At 41.4% G+C, this 17796-nt stretch overlaps 1 protein-coding gene across 3 annotated transcripts in view; it reads right to left on the reverse strand.

Moving 5' to 3' along the window:
* The window catches only part of MTNR1A (melatonin receptor 1A), an 80049-nt gene extending 74382 nt beyond the window's left edge, over positions 1-5667 (reverse strand). For all 3 annotated transcript variants that reach the window (XR_009698811.1, XM_061177550.1, XM_061177551.1), the window contains exon 1: positions 5339-5667. Coding sequence is in view for 2 of the 3 variants with exons in the window: in XM_061177550.1 (XP_061033533.1) it covers positions 5339-5546 (208 nt within the window). In the remaining variant the exon portion in view is untranslated. The remainder of the gene's footprint in view (positions 1-5338) is intronic.
* Between the last annotated feature and the right edge of the window lie 12129 nt (positions 5668-17796).

The following is a 17796-nucleotide window of genomic DNA, read 5'->3' on the forward strand; positions in this document are numbered from 1 at the left end:
CAGAGTAATGATAGGAAAGATGATCAAAAATCTTGGAAACAGAATAAAGAAAATACAAGAAACATTTAACAAGGATCTAGAAGAACTAAAGAGCCAACAAACAGTGATGAACAACACAATTACTGAAATTTAAAATACTCTAGAAGGAATCAATAACAGAATAAGTGAGGCAGAAGAACGGATAAGTGAGCTGGAAGATAAAATGGTGGAAATAACTGCCAGGGAGCAGAATAAAGAAAAAAGAATGAAAAGAATTGAGGACAGACTCAGAGACCTCTGGGACAACATTAAACGCACCAACATTCAAATTATAGGAGTCCCAGAAGAAGAAGAGAAAAAGAAAGGGTCTGAGAAAATATTTGAAGAGATTATAGTTGAAAACTTCCCTAATATGGGAAAGGAAATAATCAATCAAGTCCAGGAAGCGCAGAGAGTCCCATACAGGATAAATCCAAGGAGAAACACGCCGAGACACATTAATCAAACTATCAAAAATTAAATACAAAGAAAAAATATTAAAAGCAGCAAGGGAAAAGCAACAAATAACATATAAGGGAATCCCCATAACGTTAACAGCTGATCTTTCAGCAGAAACTCTGCAAGCCAGAAGGGAGTGGCAGGACATATTTAAAGTGATGAAAGGGAAAAACCTACAACCAAGATTAGTCTACGCAGCAAGGATCTCATTCAGATTTGATGGGAAATTAAACCTTTACAGATAAGCAAAAGTTAAGAGAATTCAGCACCACCAAATCAGCTTTACAGCAAATGCTAAAGGAACTTCTCTAGGCAGCAAACACAAGAGAAGGAAAAGACCTACAAAAACAAACCCCAAACAATTAAGAAAATGGTAATAGGAACATACATATTGATAATTACCTTAAATGTAAATAGTTAAATGCTCCAACCAAAAGACATAGACTGGCTGAATGGATACAAAAATAAAACCCATATATGCTGTCTGCAAGACACCCACTTCAGACCTAGGGACACATACAGACTGAAAGTGAGGGGATGGAAAAAGATATTCCACGCAAATGGAAATCAAAAGAAAGCTGGAGTAGCAATTTTCATATCAGACAAAATAGACTTTAAAATAAAGACTTTACAAGAGACAAAGGACACTACATAATGATCAAGGGATCAATCCAAGAAGAAGATATAACAATTGTAAATATTTATGCACCCAACATAGGAGCACCTCAATACATAAGGCAAATACTAACAGCCATAAAAGGGGAAATCAGCAGTAACACAATAGTGTTACTAACACAATAGTGGGGGACTTTAACACCCCACTTTCACCATGGAAAAATCATCCAAAATGAAAATAAGGAAACACAAGCTTTAAATGACACATTAAACAAGATGGACTTAATTGATATTTATAGGACATTCCATCCAAAAACAACAGAATACACTTTGTTCTCAAGTGCTCATGGAACATTCTCCAGGATAGATCATATCTTGGGTCACAAATTAAGCCTTGGTAAATTTAAGAAAATTGAAATCATATCAAATATCTTTTCCAACCACAACACTATGAGACTAGATATCAATTACAGGAAAATAACTGTAAAAAGTACAAACACATGGATACAGCCACTATGGAGAACAGTGTGGAGGTTCCTTAAAAAACTAAAAATAGAACTACCATATGACCCAGCAATCCCACTACTGGGCATATACCCTGAGAAAACCATAATTTAAAAAGGGTCATGTACCACCATGTTCATTGCACCTCTATTTACAATAGCCAGGACATGGAAGCAACCTAAGTGTCCATCGACAGATGAATGGATAAAGAAGATGTGGCACATATATACAATGGAATATTACTCAGCCATAAAAAGAAATGAAATTGAGTTATTTGTAGTGAGGTGGATGGACCTAGGGTCTGTCATACAGAGTGAAGTAAGTCAGAAAGAGAAAAACAAATACCGTATGCTAACACATATATATGGATCTAAAAAAAAAGAAATGGTTCTGAAGAACCTAGGGGCAGGACAGGAGTAAAACCTCAGACATACAGAATGGACTTGAGGACACGGGGAGGGGGAAGGGTAAGCTGGGACGAAGTGAGAGAGTAGCATGAACATATATACACTACCAAACGTAAAATAGATAGCTAGTGGGAAGCAGCCTCACAGCACAAGAAGATCAGCTCGGTGCTTTATGACCACCTAGAGGGGTGGGATAGGGAGGGTGGGAGGGAGACGCATGAGGGAGGAGATATGGGGATATATGTATACGTATAGCTGATTCACTTTGTTATAAAGCAGAAACTAACACTACATTGTAAAGCAATTATACTCCAATAAAGACATTAAAAAAAAAAAGCTTAATAAGATGCCTTAGCATTCTTATTTTCTTATCTCACTTCCTCCATTCTCTTCTGTTCATCTTTTCATCCTTAATACTGTACCAATAGAATAAACTTAACTGAAATGGAAGGACTGAACAATCATAACTTTTCGTAAGCATCCCAAAACTCATATTTGAATCCATGCTCTCTATCACTGTTTCAAATTACCATCCATTCTAGAAAGCCTCAAACGGTTTGAATTGCAACAGTGGTACATTTGAATAAAACCTCCCAATTACAAAAATACGAAAGTTCAAAAGCTTCAAAGATTAAAGCTCATCACAGGTCTGTCCCCCAGTTAGCTACAGGAATGCATGTTTTAGAAACTCTCTATGAAAAAACTGCTTAGCAAATGAACAAAATACAAAGTAGTATGGAAGGAGCACTTTTCCTAAGTTCTTTTTTGTAAAGCATAAGAAGTAGAATTGTTCCAGGCATGTGAATATTTTTTTAAATGAAAGGTTCTGCAGGATTCAAACTTCCCAAGTGCTGCAGCTGTTGATATCAACAAAGTGAGATGAGCTCTGGGGGAAAGGTCTGGGAATTAAACCCTGCTCCACCACTTAGGGTCGAAAGCAAAAGTCCTATTATTAAACCCTAACCCAAGGAATCAAAACAATCAGTAATGCAATGAGAATACTGCAAAGCAGATTAACGTATCATCTTCAGAGCCAGCACTCCCAGAACCCAGAGATACAGGGGACAGTGGTGATTGGCAGGAAATAGGTCCTGGTTAGAAAGCAGGCTTCTCAGCTTCCCTCCTGGGGATACGACAGAGAATTCTCATACCAGCCTCACAGCACGGGGTCTTCTCATATCCTTTTTTAAAAAAATTCCATTTATTAAAAGAAAAAAAAAAACAGTTCACCCATTTCTCCCAGTCCTGACCCCCCACCTCTGGCAACCACTAATCTGTTTTCTGTATCGTGAGCTTTTTTTTGGGGGGGGGTTGGATTCACATGTATGAGAGATAATATGCTATTTGTCTTTCTCTGTCTGACTTCTTTCACTTAGCATAATGCCTTCGAGGTCCATCCGTGTCATCACAAATAGCAAGATCTCATTCTATTTTATGGCTGAGTAATATTCCATTGTGCATTTACACAACATCTTCTTCAGACATTAAGCTGTCAGTGGACACTTAGGTTGCTTCCATGTCTTGGCTATTGTAAACGGTGCTGCAATGAACATAGAGGTGCATATATCTTTTCAAGTTAGTGTTTTGCTTTCTTTGGGTAAATACCCAGAATTGGAATTGCTGGATCATATGGTAGTTCTATTTTTAATTTTTTGAGGAACATCCATACTGTTTTCCATAGTGGCTTCGCCAACTTACACTCCCACCAACAGTGCAGGAGGGTTCCTTCTCTCCACACCCTCACCAACACTTGTTATCTCTTGTCTTTTTGATAATGGTCGTTCTGACAGGTGTGAGGTGATCTCTCGTGGTTTTGATTAGCATTTCCCTGATGATTAACGATGTTGAGCATCTTTTCTTGTACCTGTTGACCATCAGTATGTCTTTTTTGGAAACATGTAAATTCAGATCTCCTGTTCATTTTTTAATTGGATTGTTTGGGTTTTTGCTATTGAGTTATATGAGTTCTTTATATATTTTGGATATTAGCCCCTTATCAGATATATAATTTGCAAATATTTTCTCCCATTCCGTAGGATGCCTTTTCATTTTGTTGATGATTTCCTTTGCTGTGCAGAAGCTTTTTAGTTTGATGTAGTCCTGCTTGTTTATTTTTTTGCTGTTGGTGTACTTTTGCTTTTGGTGTCAGATTCAAAAAATCACTGCCAAGACCAGTGTCAGGGAGCTTATCGCCTGTGTTTTCTTCTAGGAGCCTCTTGAAGGCAGAATTCCTTTCTGCAACCTCGTTTAAGCCAGTCAATGAAGTGAGGTTATTCAATGGACTAACTCAAATTCAATTCATATTACCAGGTGCTTATTAGCTAACAGTAAAACTATGGACTGTCCCAAGCATTATAGAAAAAAGGGAACCCTCTCGGAAAGGAGCTAAACAAAATTAAAGTGTCGACTGACTACAGGTTAGAACAAAAATATTGCTTTGGACAAACCTGTAAGTACCTGGTTCCTTCCCATCCGCACCCCACCTCCTAAGAGTTTGCCTCCAAATAAAGAAGTAGGCATCTAATCATCATTTAGAGGTCTGAACATCCAGTGTCCTGTGGACGAATCGTTCCCGGGCTCCTACCCAGGATAAACCAATTTCAATTCACTGGTTGGAGAAAAAAATCAAGTTTAACTCAAGCACAAAATTAGATATTATATGAAACCATACTCTTTACTACATCAATATCTATGTTTAAAATGTAAACTTGTTTAACTAGAGGGAATAACTGTCACTTTTCCAAGCAGGTATAGGAGCCGATGATTCTTTTTAATTGTACGCTAAAAACTGAAAACTATTCCCGACAACAAAATTAAAATGCTTGCCCTACCATTTGGCCAGCTTATATATTTTCTCATATTTTAACAACGTTGGGAAAAATAAATTACATGTAAAACCAAGCAATTGATACTTAACTGTTCGTTGATCTGATTTGAAAGGGCTTCTGGAGGAACTTTCTGCAACCTGTATCCTGTCTCTCTCAGTCTAATAAACCTCAGAAATTGAGAACTGTACAGTGGGTTTCCCCCCGAAAATACAGAAAATCTGACTCTGACTTCTACCCCTTAGGAACTGAAGGCTCCTTCTTGTTTTAGGAAAATACATCTTAGACGGGCCAGTTCAAGGAAAAGTAAACAGACGAACTTCAGTCTCTATTTTTAAAAATGACTCAAGGCCCCAGGTTTTAAGAAAAAGATTTGAACTTTTCTTGGGGAAAGCCAAGTGACAGCTCCAGGGGGCTGCGTGCTGCAAAGGTGGCCGGAAAGGGGAGAGGCTGCCGTCGGTGAAAGCTGGGCGCTGCCCGTCCAGCCTGCCAGGCCCCGGGATGCCCTACCTGCGTTCCTCAGTTTCTTGTTCCGATACACGGACAGGATGTCCACCACGATGGTGAAGATGAGGACGAGGGCGAGCCTGGAGGCCAGCCTCAAGGGGCGCGGCCGGGCGCCCTCCCCGCCGCTCGGGGCCTGCTGCGAGGCTTCGAGCAGCGCGCTGCCGTTGCCCTTGGAGGTCCCTCCCGGCGCGCCCCACGGCCGCCTCGCCATCGCGCGGGCGGGGCCGGCGCCCCGCGGTCCCCAGCGCGGCGAGATCCCGCTCCGCCGCCTTTTACGGCTCCTCCCTGCCCTCCGCGCTCCTGCTCGCCGTCCCGCCACGGACTCGCCACCGGCAGCCCCACCCTGGCGACGCCTGGCGTCCGCCTGGGGCGCCTTTGACTCTGCGGCAGCGCCCCCGTGCGGGGAGCCCGGACCAGCCGCCGGCGCCCTAAGGGGACCGTGAGCCTTCGTAAGGCTTCGCGTCGTACTTCAGTCCACGGAACATTCCACGGCCCGTGAAACGTTCTCTTCCGTCTCGGACGTTTCACCAAGCAGAGCCAGACTGCTTGGGTTCCAACCCTACCTCAGATTGAAGCACGTTAGCTAAACACCCTGTGCCCGTTTCCTTATCTGTAAAATGGGATAAAAAGTATCTCATCTACCTCCTAAATAATGAGGTGGAAAAAAAATCGAGGAACTTTCTCAGGCAGGTGTTGCACCGTTCTTGAAACAGAAATTGTTTTCCCCAGCAGCCCTCACCTCTGCCTCACATACTGCCAAGGCCATCCGTAATTGTGATCATCTTTCCCCAAAAGCTACTTTTGAGATTTCTTGAACGCTGTCCTTACAATAAGTTCTTGCCCTCAACCGCCGAGCACGCCTCTGCCTGCTTCCGCCGCTGAACGAGAGCGAGAACGGAGGACGCTGTCCGCTTGAAATGAGGCTTGAAATGACCGAAGATTCCGCTGGGAACGCTGAGAGCAATCATAAACTCATTTCGCTTTCAAATGTCACGGATTAAATGGATTCAAAGTAGCCTGCTGCTACAGCTGTTCAACCCAGGCCATCGTTCTCTACCAGATTTCTTCCAGAACAGTACAGAACCTAAACACCTTTACCCACCAAATCCCCACGCTCTCCTTGCAGACATCTGCGAGGCGCATACTCAAAAGCAAGTTGACCATTGGAGGTGCCCACGAAATCTGCAACCTCAGTATGTAACTACCAGCCACCAGGCCATGGGAGTCACTCCAAAAGAGTCTGAGATGTAGCAAACCAACAGCAGTCTGGAACTTTTCAATGAATCAGCTAAAGACTGGTACTTATCCAGAGATAAATACATCAATCCACCTGTACCCCAGGTTTTCCTTTTAATAGCTTTTCTGTATCCAGGCCTTAAGGGTTAATTCCTAGATTAAAATCAATTTCCTTTCATTCATTAATGTACCCGTTCAGGAAAAAAATGTACATACTTGGCTCTATGTTTAAAATATAGTCCTTACCCTCCAAATGGCAGTGAGCACTGTGGATGTATATATGAAATAACAGAGGTCAAATAAGTCCACAAATGAGAGCACTGAGGAAGGAATTTTAGAATTAATAGATACATTAAATGAGTTGAATAATAGGATTTTAATTAATTATTTTTAGAGAAGTTTTAGGCGGATAGCCAAACTGAGGGCAAGTACAGACATGTCCCATATACCTCCTGTCCTCACATGCACAGCCTCCCTTACCGTCTGCACCCCGCACCAAGGTGGTACTTCTATTGTCATCTATGAACCTATATTGACATGTCATTATTATCCAAAGTCATAGTTTACGTTAGGGTTCACTCTTGGTGTTTTCCATTCTATTGGTTTAGACAGTTGTATAATGACACGTACCCATCATTATAATATTATACAGAGTGTTTTCACTGCCCTAAAAATCCTGTGCTCTGCCTATTCATCCCTCCCTCCCTTCAACCTCTAGCAGCTACTGATCTTTCTATTGTCTCCGTAGTTTTGCCTTTTCCAGAATATCATATAGCTGGAATCATACAGTATGTAGCCCTGTCAGATTGGCTTCTTTGGCTTGGGAATCCGTTTTTAAATTGCCTCCATGCCCTTTCACTGCTTAAAAGCACATTTCTTTTTAGTGCTGAATAATATTCCATTATCTGGATGGACCACAGTTTAGTTATCCATTCACCTACTGAAGGGCATCTTTGTTGCTTACAAGTTTTGGCAATTGTGAATAAAACTGCCCAATTGTCACACAAGAATTGTACGTGTGCTTTTAGCAGTAAGCTTAAAGCCAGCAGTGATACACATCATAAGTAATCATACTCTGTGATAACTTCCCTAGACAATTTTTTCCATCCTGAACATCGGGGTCAAAAATAGTTTGAAAACAAAAAATAGCTTTCCATTAGAATTCTTTAAATTTCTTACCCAATTCAGCAGTATGATCTGAAAGTTATCAAATGTTTTCCATATGATTTGTCCCTTCCCCAGAAGCAACCAACTCTAGGACAAAATTACTATCATCATTTTTCCTCAACAAAAACATTTCCATTCTTTATACCTTCTCTTGCCGACAACACATATCCTACTTGCTTTACACACTGAAATGATTCCCTTATCATTTTTAGTAGCTTTAATTACATGTTATAATTTTTAACCCTTAAAAGCCAAACCAAGAAACAAGTAATTGAACTGTTATACCAGCATTTACTTATTGGCAAACTTAAGCACATATTCCATAACCTCTAAAAGCTTACATTTTTCTCATAGCATAATTTCTCTTTAACGTGGTTGGTACAAGATGGGTATTTAATAAACCCAAACATCTTTTGAAGTTCTACTAATTAACCCAAGACCGAAGTCTAAGGCAAAGTGGGCTGTGTTTGTATTTTAAGGACATGATAAGAGTTAACTTCAAGCTTTCTCTTAGGCATATTTTTGTTCTCTTCGGGTCAGAATTTTGAAAACAGTATTTTATCAAGCTAGCTCTCTTTAACTGCATATAACTGCATATGCAAAAAGAACCAGTTTTGGAATTTCAAAAGAGTTTAATCCTAACCATTTTTTCCAGAGTCTAAAGAATACTGTCGTCATATATTGTTAAAAAAAAAAATTTCTGTCTTTTTCTTTAGTCATAATCTCACAGCTATAATTTTTCTAATGAAGTTAACCTGAATTTCCCATTTTACAAAAAACAACAAGGCTACCAATCACACAAATGGAATATACACTCACCCACCAGAAGACAGAACAGTCACAAATCTGACGAAGACCCACACGGAGTCCCAAACAAATACCTCCCAGACACAAACGGTCCTCGACATTATACACACCTCAGAACCAACTGGCACAATGCCCGAAGAGTGCTTCGTGCTCAGAAGAGAAGTTAGCCTGGGTGCACACCGGTGGACTTACTCGGTCTTGGAGCTCATCAGCTTGTCCAGACGCATGTCTCCGTTCCACCAAGGAAAAGCGTACATTGGCAGCCAGTGCCCAGCAGGGGAGAAACAGGGAGGATCCTCCGAAACAAATGTTTTTGGCGGCTGCTAGGAACGTCCCCCCAAATCCCCTTCTCAGGGCCTGCGAGCCACGGGCAGCGGGCTCCTTGCAGCCGTCGTGGCGTGCTGTCATGGCCACTGCGGCGCGGCTGGGGCTGGGGCTGGGGGGTGGGAACCCCGGGAGCCAGATGTCGCGAGAGCGCAGCCCCGCGGTGGGTGCCAAAAACTGTGACCGTAAATGGGGTCTGGCTGCCCACTGCGCAAAAGCCAATAAAGAGACAAGGCTGATGGGAAGGAAAGTCCTTTTTATCTCAGCGGCCAGCAACCTGGCCGGCAAACTCCCGTCCAAAGGCCAGCTCCCCGCACTGGCAATCGGGGCAAGAGTTTATCTAGACGGAGGGAGGCGCTACGTGCGGAAACAGCGCAGGCGGCTCTCACAGTCATCTTGAAACTGGTCCTTGGTGGTCTGACCAGCGCCATCTTGTTTTAAGTATAGTTTAGTCTTCAGTTCCAGCTCAGTCCCAGGATCGGTTTGTTCCCCTTTCTCTGAGGCCAGCTCTTGGAATTGTGGCAGCTTACGTCATGGCTACAGCCCAGTCATCATGGAGTTAACGCCTTCCGCCTGGTGGGCGTTTCAGTATCTCCAAGACAGCTCAAAGAATAGAGTTCCTTGAGGAGGAGCTAAAGGTCCTTGACTTTGCTTAATGTCTAAACTATTATTATTTTGTCTTGTTGGACTGTTTTCCTTTGCTTCTGCATTTCCTCACTGAAATCTGATTAAACTTATTCTTTGGCTAAAGTTTTTCCATGGATGAAAGGCGGGCTGATGACCTGGGGGGGGGGGCGGGGGCTGAAGGACCGACCACAGGGTCCTGCTCTGTTTCAACATCAATTTGAATATCGCCTAATGTACTTGAATACAGTGACAAAGTGGAGTGCAAACACGTACACACACACACACACGCACACACGCACACACGCAAAAATCCCCATGGCCGATAGTCATCAAGAATTTTCCTACAGCTTAAAGCAACAGACACTTGTCAAGGATTCAGTCAGCTTGGTCTTCCTCATTGTAATATTGAATACAAGCCAATACAAGCCCTGAGTTCTGCTCTAGCAAGGCTAAGACCTCATCTTAAACCCCTCCTTAGAGATTTCAGTCCATTTGATCCAAGTAGGAATCATGTTTCTCCAGGGGGGGCTCCACCAGCTTGTATCGGGCCCCGGGCCTGCATTCCAAGAGTGATTTCATGGTAATATTTACCAAGCACTTCTGAAAAATTTCATCAAGTCAGAACCTTAACAACTCAGGAAGTACGTTTGTGTAAATAAGAGGTTTGACCACACAGAGATGAAACAGCAGTGTGTGTGTGTGTGTGTGTGTGTGTGTGTGTGTGTGTGTTCTGGGGAAGGACACTCGTTAAATGGGACTCACCACATGCAAACGCTGTAACAGATTACAGTGCTTTCACAGTGACACAGGCAGAGTTCCCGAGTAAACCATTTCCCTTCCCACCTCTTTGGCTGCGTTAACGTTCCAAGCCAGGGCTGCATCAGCCTTGTCCCCACTATACATGTTGACAGAGGATAAGTGGTTTCACTCTGTGTTCATATCTCCTTTTGTGAAGGAATCAGAGCATCCGAAACCCACGAGGGGAGAAGTTGTGTTTGTAATTACATCTAATTGCAAATTACTTACAAATAATCCCCGTGCCCCATCATGGTTACTGCCGAGGTCCTCCAGATACACAGGACTGAATCAGAATTGCGCTGCTTGAATTTCAAGTTAACATATAGAAAACTCGTAAGTCATGAGGAGACGGTTCTGATTTTGACCTACTCTGTTACTCCAAGCATATAACTATCATTTCAGCATTAACATATACTAGAGCTTTTTAGGAGTGGGGAGAAAAGAGCGCTAAAGCATCACAGTTCAGTTTTTATTAAATATGTTACTTCATAGCATGCAACCCTGGACCACCCTGAAATATTTGTTTCTCGGTCAAAGGCCATGACTACTCATAAGCAAGCTTTGTTCACTCTTATGTGCAAAGGGTAGAGATTAAATTAATATATGTTAATGAAACCCACAAGATAAACTGAGCTGAGTGAATCAAAGAATGAATGGATGTATGAATGAATGAATGAATGAATAAACCAGACAAGGAGCAGAATGAGAAGGAGCACCTGAGCCTCGGCAGCACCAGTACTTGGGCCAAGATTAAATGGAGAATATTATTTTTATTTTGTTAAATGAAGCAGGTGGGAGAATGAGAGGGCGCAGGATAGGAGGCTGTGAACTTGACCCTGAACATTCTCATCTTATTCTTCCTGAAGAGGAGGGACTTGATCGTGTTCATTCTTCACCAAATGGCAAACATAATGCTTCTGGCATTCACTGACTGGAGTAGGTACTCAGAAATAACTTTTGGCTAATGAACAGCAAAAGTGGCATCTTGAGACTTCATTGCACCCACATCCTATAGAATCTCCAGGGTTCAATGCACTGAGTTGGTGGAAAACAACAAGGATTCAAATGACCAAAGCTCTTCTGCGTTAGTCAATCGGTCCAATGATCTAAACTAGTGGTTCAGGAAACTTCTTTGAATTATAGCATATCCCGTAAGGGCATGTTTAAAAATGTAAGAGATACATTTTAAAAATAATAAACTATTAAAATGCATATTTGAAAATTGGGGTGGGAGTGAGGGAGGAAACAGTAACAACCATAATATAGCATCTATTGAACATCTCTTTTGTGCCAAAACTGCTGGCATGAGGGGCTTTGCCTTTTGCTGTTGGATTCACTTCCGGAGATGCTGTTCAGAAAGGTGGTCTGTGGGAAGAAGATTTGAGGCCAGAGTAAGGGCTTTGAACTTTAGCCTTAACACTGACCTCCGGAAAGTTACCTTGTCTGTGTCTTGGTTTCCTGAAATGAGGATAATAAGGAGGGTCACAGGCTGGGTTCCGAGAGTTACTAAGTGCAGAAGCCTTGGAATGTGAGAAGCTCTCTCAGGCTGTCTGCATGGATTCCACACCATACCTGTGGCGTGTTAGTCACCCCTCCTTCTCAGCTGAGGAAACTAAGTTAAGTAAAAGTTAAATAGTTGGTTCAACATCATATAGCACCAGTGACAGGGCACGATTTTGAACTCAGGTCTGTGGCTCAAAGCCACTGATGCCTTGAAAGTGTGGGTGTTTGAGAGTGTGCCTCGAGGGTCCTTGGTTTAAAAAGCAGCCCTCCTTTAAAAAGCAGAGTGAGAAGGACTGAACTTTGAGCTATGAAATTAACTGATCCTGAAGGTTGCACAGCTACCCAGGCAAGGGTGTGGACGACTGTCCAATCCAGTCACGGCACGTCCCGCCTGAGTGAAGAGGGCTTCTGCCAGGTGCAGCAGGAGGTCTTGGTAAGGAGGATGGGCTCCTAAGGTTGAAGGGGGCATTCTCATGTGCCAGCTTTGTCATCATGGACAAATGTCTCAGCTTTTCTTATATAAAAGGGGGAGGATGATAATAGATACTCCCCATACCAGAGTTGTAAGGCTTATATCGCTAAGCTCATAGAAGAAAGCCGGGTGCCTAGACTCAGCAAGGTTTGTTGTTGCTATTATTCTAGTAAAGAACAAACCTAGTCTTGTCATTCAGTGTGAGGGGGTCTCCTGAAGCATGGATCATTCAAAACCACGGCACAGGCATTATATGGGAGAACCATGACCTGGGGGTATTTTTAAATTTTGTGAAACTCCGCCTTAGAAGTAAAAATGCAGCATTTTTATTATTAAAATAAAAGCTCAGAATTTATTATTAATAAAAACTATCTCAGTCCAATAAGTGCTTTTGGTTGGAGAACCTTTTTGCATTTTGAACATTCAATTTAATTAAAGGAATTCACGTTTTTAATAAGATTTACAAATAAAGCTTTATTTTGTCTGTCCTAACTTAAAACATCTATTTGAAAGTATGCTTATTTTTGAAAGAAGGGGGAAATACTCATTTAAGGTAAAAAGTTAAATCACAAGAACATCATTTAAAAATGTCTGTCTGTAATCCTAATTTGCAGGTGGGTTAACGTTTCAAATTTGGCAAAGAAATGGAGCCGTGCTTCTAAGTCTTGACAGACATGAGGGGGTTGACACGTCCTCTGGCTAGATTATTCGTTCCTTTTCTTATATTCTCCCCTCATCCTAAAACTGTTAGGTAATTTCCATAAGCATCAAAATGAATGGAAGCAATAGTTATGAGACATTTTGAGAATTTCATTTTACCCTTGAAGATAATTGGATAATGGCTCTGGTTTAGAATCATTGAGTTCATACTTCTCATGTCTTCCTTGTAGACCCTGCACAAGGTCTTAGCTCTGTCCAAGATAAATTTGGTCCCATGACATTTTCATTCAAATGCTATGCATTTTCTTTCTCCTCTATGTCCAGCCTCATCTGAAAATGGAGGCCCTTCTATGGTCACGCTTTCCAACAGCACAGTGACAAGCGCATTAATTTCCTAAGTGCTCACAGAAGCGGAGGTTTTTCTTGGGGAAAAAAAACTACTGTCATTCTTTTCGACTGTCTCATTCTGTTTGCAGTAGAGGCAGTAAACCTCTGGTGAGGAAATTAAATTCTGACAAACAACTCTGTCTCTCATCTGGTGCACTAATTGAAATTGAACCACATGCCTTAGATGAAGAGCAATCAGAAAGTTCACAGAATGAATGCGAGTCTGCAAAAGAGAAAGAACAGCCCCCATTGACCTTCAAAAAGTTGCTGACCAGAGTCAGTAGGGTGGTGAAAGTAGGGAATGACAGCTAAAGGGGAACCCATCCACTGAAAAAAGGCTGGGGGCACTGGGTAGGGAGTTAGGATATTTTTCCAGATCTGATAGCTTATAAACCTAAATGTTACATTTATATGGAGTCCCTGAAAACTGAATGGAAGTCAAGGCTAATTCTGTGAAGACGATTGGTTCTCATCTGGACTTTTTCATAGAATTAAATTCACAGGAAGAGAAAGAAGAGCAGGATTATCCAGAATTCCCTAGATCAGGGCTTTCTTGTACCAAGATGCTGAGCCTCCAGCCCTCTGGACAATTGGGAGGAGCCCGGGGCATCATAATACACAGCTGGAACTCCTGGTTTAGAGCAGTTTAGTCCCTCACGCCACTGAGCCATAAAAACATCATCTTCTACATGTGCCGTGACATGGAAGAGGCAGGGGAAAAGCACTGCCATAGAAATATCACAGCAGAGCACTAGATTGGTTGTTAAGGAAATGTAAGAATGCCCATAGAAGTTCTACCTTTTTTGTTGTCTTAAGTCTAGAATTTTGTTATATGCAATACTTTGAAAACAAGTAATCCACATATCTAAAAATCTGTCCTGAAGAGGAACAAAAATGAATATACAAAAAAGACATTAATGTTGGATAAAAAAAAGACGTTAGTGTTGGGATTGCTGTGAAAAAATCATAAACATCTTAAAAGTAGCAAAATAGATAGGTTATAAATCCATACTATGAAACATTATGCATCTCTTTAGAAAGGCATTTTCTAAAAAGGATCATTTACACTGTAAAGTGGGAAAAGCAGGGGGCAAAATTGGATACAGAGTACTAAGTCTGTAAATCAATCTTAGGCAGCGCACTCAGAAAATAAAATCGGACTATACACACAAAATGATAATGGATTGGTTTCTGCGAGATAGGATTTGTTTCTGGGAGATAGGAATCTAGTAGTAGACTCCTATCTACTTTTTTCAAAAACTTTTACTTTTTTAAACCAAAAAATATAAATAAATAAATAAGATTTATAGAATGGCAGATTTTAAATGTTGGATTGATTGCATTCCAGAAATCTTAAGAAAATGTGTCTGGAGTGATCATTGCATTTCTACTCTATGTGCCTATAAACTACACGACTGGGAACACAATATAGATGTTTTTAATTTTTTTTAAATTAAAAGATATAAAACATTTCAAAATACTCTCTTTTTATGCAGGCGAATGACAAAATGAAGAGACCAACAGCCCCGTCCAATGTCGTCTGGTGATGATTTGAATAGAAATAAACTGTGTATAACCAGAGTGTCCCCATGAAAAAACCTAGAAAGGGCACTGTGTTGAAATTCTGTGCTTGTTAGGATGGCCCACTAGTAGAGTAGAGCTGGTTCTGCACCATCCCCAAAAGCAGAAATGCTAAAAGGCAGCAGAGAAGGGAAGCAGGTGTTTTCCCTAGTCTTGGAGTTTATTAATCAAGTGCAATAAGCACGTTTCAATCTCCTATAATGCTTATATTTAAATGTTTTAAAACATTAAAAATTTTGAACTATTCTGCTTAGTAAGAAATCATCCCAGAATCATTAGAGGAAACCAAGAAAAGAGACACCAGGGAGTATCTTTAGAGCCTGGCAGCGTCTGGCAGGAGGCAAAAGTTCAGTGACTATTAGACAGCAGCATGGATGAACACACCCAGAAACCCTCGGTTTACAAAGAAATAGGTTCCATGAGAGGAACTCTCTTTCAGCAACGTTCTTCAAGGAAGAGAACTGAAAGAGTCAAAGCTTCTAATCCCTGCTGATAACCTGGCTACTAATTTGTTTTAATTATCAATAAATAACATTAGGCAAAATTCTATAACAGGTCATTTTGGCAACTCAAAGCACTGATTTCCTACAGCTTAATCTAGTATTTTCATCAAAAGGAGTAAACAACAGCTTTTGAATTCATATCACTCATTAACAATGAGTGTGTCCTGGGTGTACCTTTTCTTCTTTCATCACCAAGTTTTTAGAGTCAATCCCCCACTTCCTAGGCTCACGCTTAGTTTCTTTGGGAAGGTACGTGAGAATTTAGGCGGCCAGTTTTTTGCGTTCGCAAATTAAAATTACAAGCAATCCAAAAAGCTTAACGCAGCTTCCGGAAAGGCACTGGATGTCTCTCAGCGCCTGGAAAGCATCTCTCTCACTCTGCAGCAGATTAGTATGACAGCTCCACATACTCTATGATAAAAACGAATGTGACAAGCACAATTACCTAAAGTAAATGTACTCTTCCTGCCACACATACACACACACAAATCTAAATTTTAGAGATAGAATTGAAAAAAATAAGTCTGAAATCAAAATTTAAAAGTTCAAATGTTTTTAACTAGCATTTTTTTTCTAATGGATATTTAGCTTGTAAATCTCTTTCCTTTTAGACTAAACCATAGTTTCCAAGGGTAGCAGATAAAGAATGTGACAAATAACAAGTGGCCTTCAAATAGAAATATACTACCAAAAAATATATAAAACACGGAATCCAGGTGAAAAGGACATTTAGCAGTGTCCAGAAATACTGAAAAAGCAGTGGAATTTTCGCAGGCATCTGAATTTTGCAAGGGAATTTTAAGTGAGTAACAAGCAAACAGTCAAAATGAAATCTAGTTGGGGAAAGTGACAGACCCTGACTTCTACCTATCAAGATTTATGGAAGTAAAGGGTCTTTAGGAAAAAAAAAATGGACAAGCATATGCTAGTTCTATGTGGCTGCTTGGATTCTTCTGTAACAAAAGTGTTCAATTCATATAGTTTGTGTTGTGTTAAAGTAATCATTTTCATTTGAGACCTCAGGTCAGTTGTTTATTCATTTCCAATTAGCCCAAGATGATGCCTTTTCTTAAAAAAAATAAAATGCAGGGCTTCCCTGGTGGCGCAGTGGTTGAGAATCCGCCTGCCAATGCAGGGGACACGGGTTCGAGCCCTGGTCTGGGAAGATCCCACATGCCGCGGAGCAACTGAGCCCGTGAGCCACAACTACTGAGCCTGCGCATCTGGAGCCTGTGCTCCGCAACAAGAGAGGCCGCGATAGTGAGAGGCCCGCGCACCGCGATGAAGAGTGGCCCCCGCTTGCCACAACTAGAGAAAGCCCTCGCACAGAAACGAAGACCCAACACAGCCAAAAATAAATAAATAAATAAATAAATAATAAAAAAAAATTCAAAAAAAAAAAATAATAAAATAAAATAAAATGCAAATAGTCTTCAGTTTAAAATATGGTCTGTATAATATTTTAGAAGGTCAAAGTATTGTAAAAATAAAAAACAACAAAGAGTGCCAATGGTGGCCAGCAGACTTCCAAGATGGTCCACAAGAACCCCACCCTGGGGAGTACATAGTGTAATTCCCGACTTCAGTGTGGACATGAATACAGTGGGAATTCCCATGATTAGGTTACTCATCAGTTGACTTTTAATTAATCAAATGGCAGATTATCCTGGGTGGGCCTGATCCAATCAGGTGAGTCCTTAAAAGAGGGATTGGGCCCCTCCTGAGGTCCACTGGCTTTGAAGATGTAAGCTACTATGTTATCAGAGGGCCACAGAGCTAGAACCTGAGTCAGACGCTGCCAATAAAGTGGGCACTGGCAGTGAGAAAGCAGGAAACTCGGCTGTACGGCAAGCAAGAAAATGCGGCCCTCAGTTCGATGACCCCAAGGAACTGGATTCTGCCCACACCATGTGAACCTGGATGAGGACTCCAGGCCTCATAAGAGACCCCAGCCCAGCTGAAAACTTGGTTTCAGCCTAGCAAGATCTGAGCAGAGAACCTGGCCATGCCATGCTGGGCTTCTGACCTGCAGAACTGGGGCTAACAAACGGGAGTTATTTTAAGCCTCCACATTTCTTGTAATTTGTGGAGCAATAGGAAACTAACATACTAATGTTCTAGACACTGGGAATCAATGGTTAAGAGCGTATTCCAGACTTCCAGTTTAAGGTGGCAGAGCATTCTATTTCTCCTCTTGAAAATCCAAAACAGGGAAAGGGGGAAAAAGTTAAAAAGCAGCCCCATTTTCAATGCAAGTAAAGAGGTAGTAACTATAAACCACACTATAGTGTATGAAGATGGATGGCGCGGGGAGTGATAAATCATGCCTTAGCAGAGGAGGAATCAGACCTCACAGCCTGGAGAGGTCGTGCAGCCTACAATGATTCTCACTGGAA

The sequence above is a fragment of the Eubalaena glacialis genome, chromosome 20 (assembly GCF_028564815.1).
Source record: "Eubalaena glacialis isolate mEubGla1 chromosome 20, mEubGla1.1.hap2.+ XY, whole genome shotgun sequence".
Lineage (NCBI taxonomy): Eukaryota > Metazoa > Chordata > Mammalia > Artiodactyla > Balaenidae > Eubalaena > Eubalaena glacialis.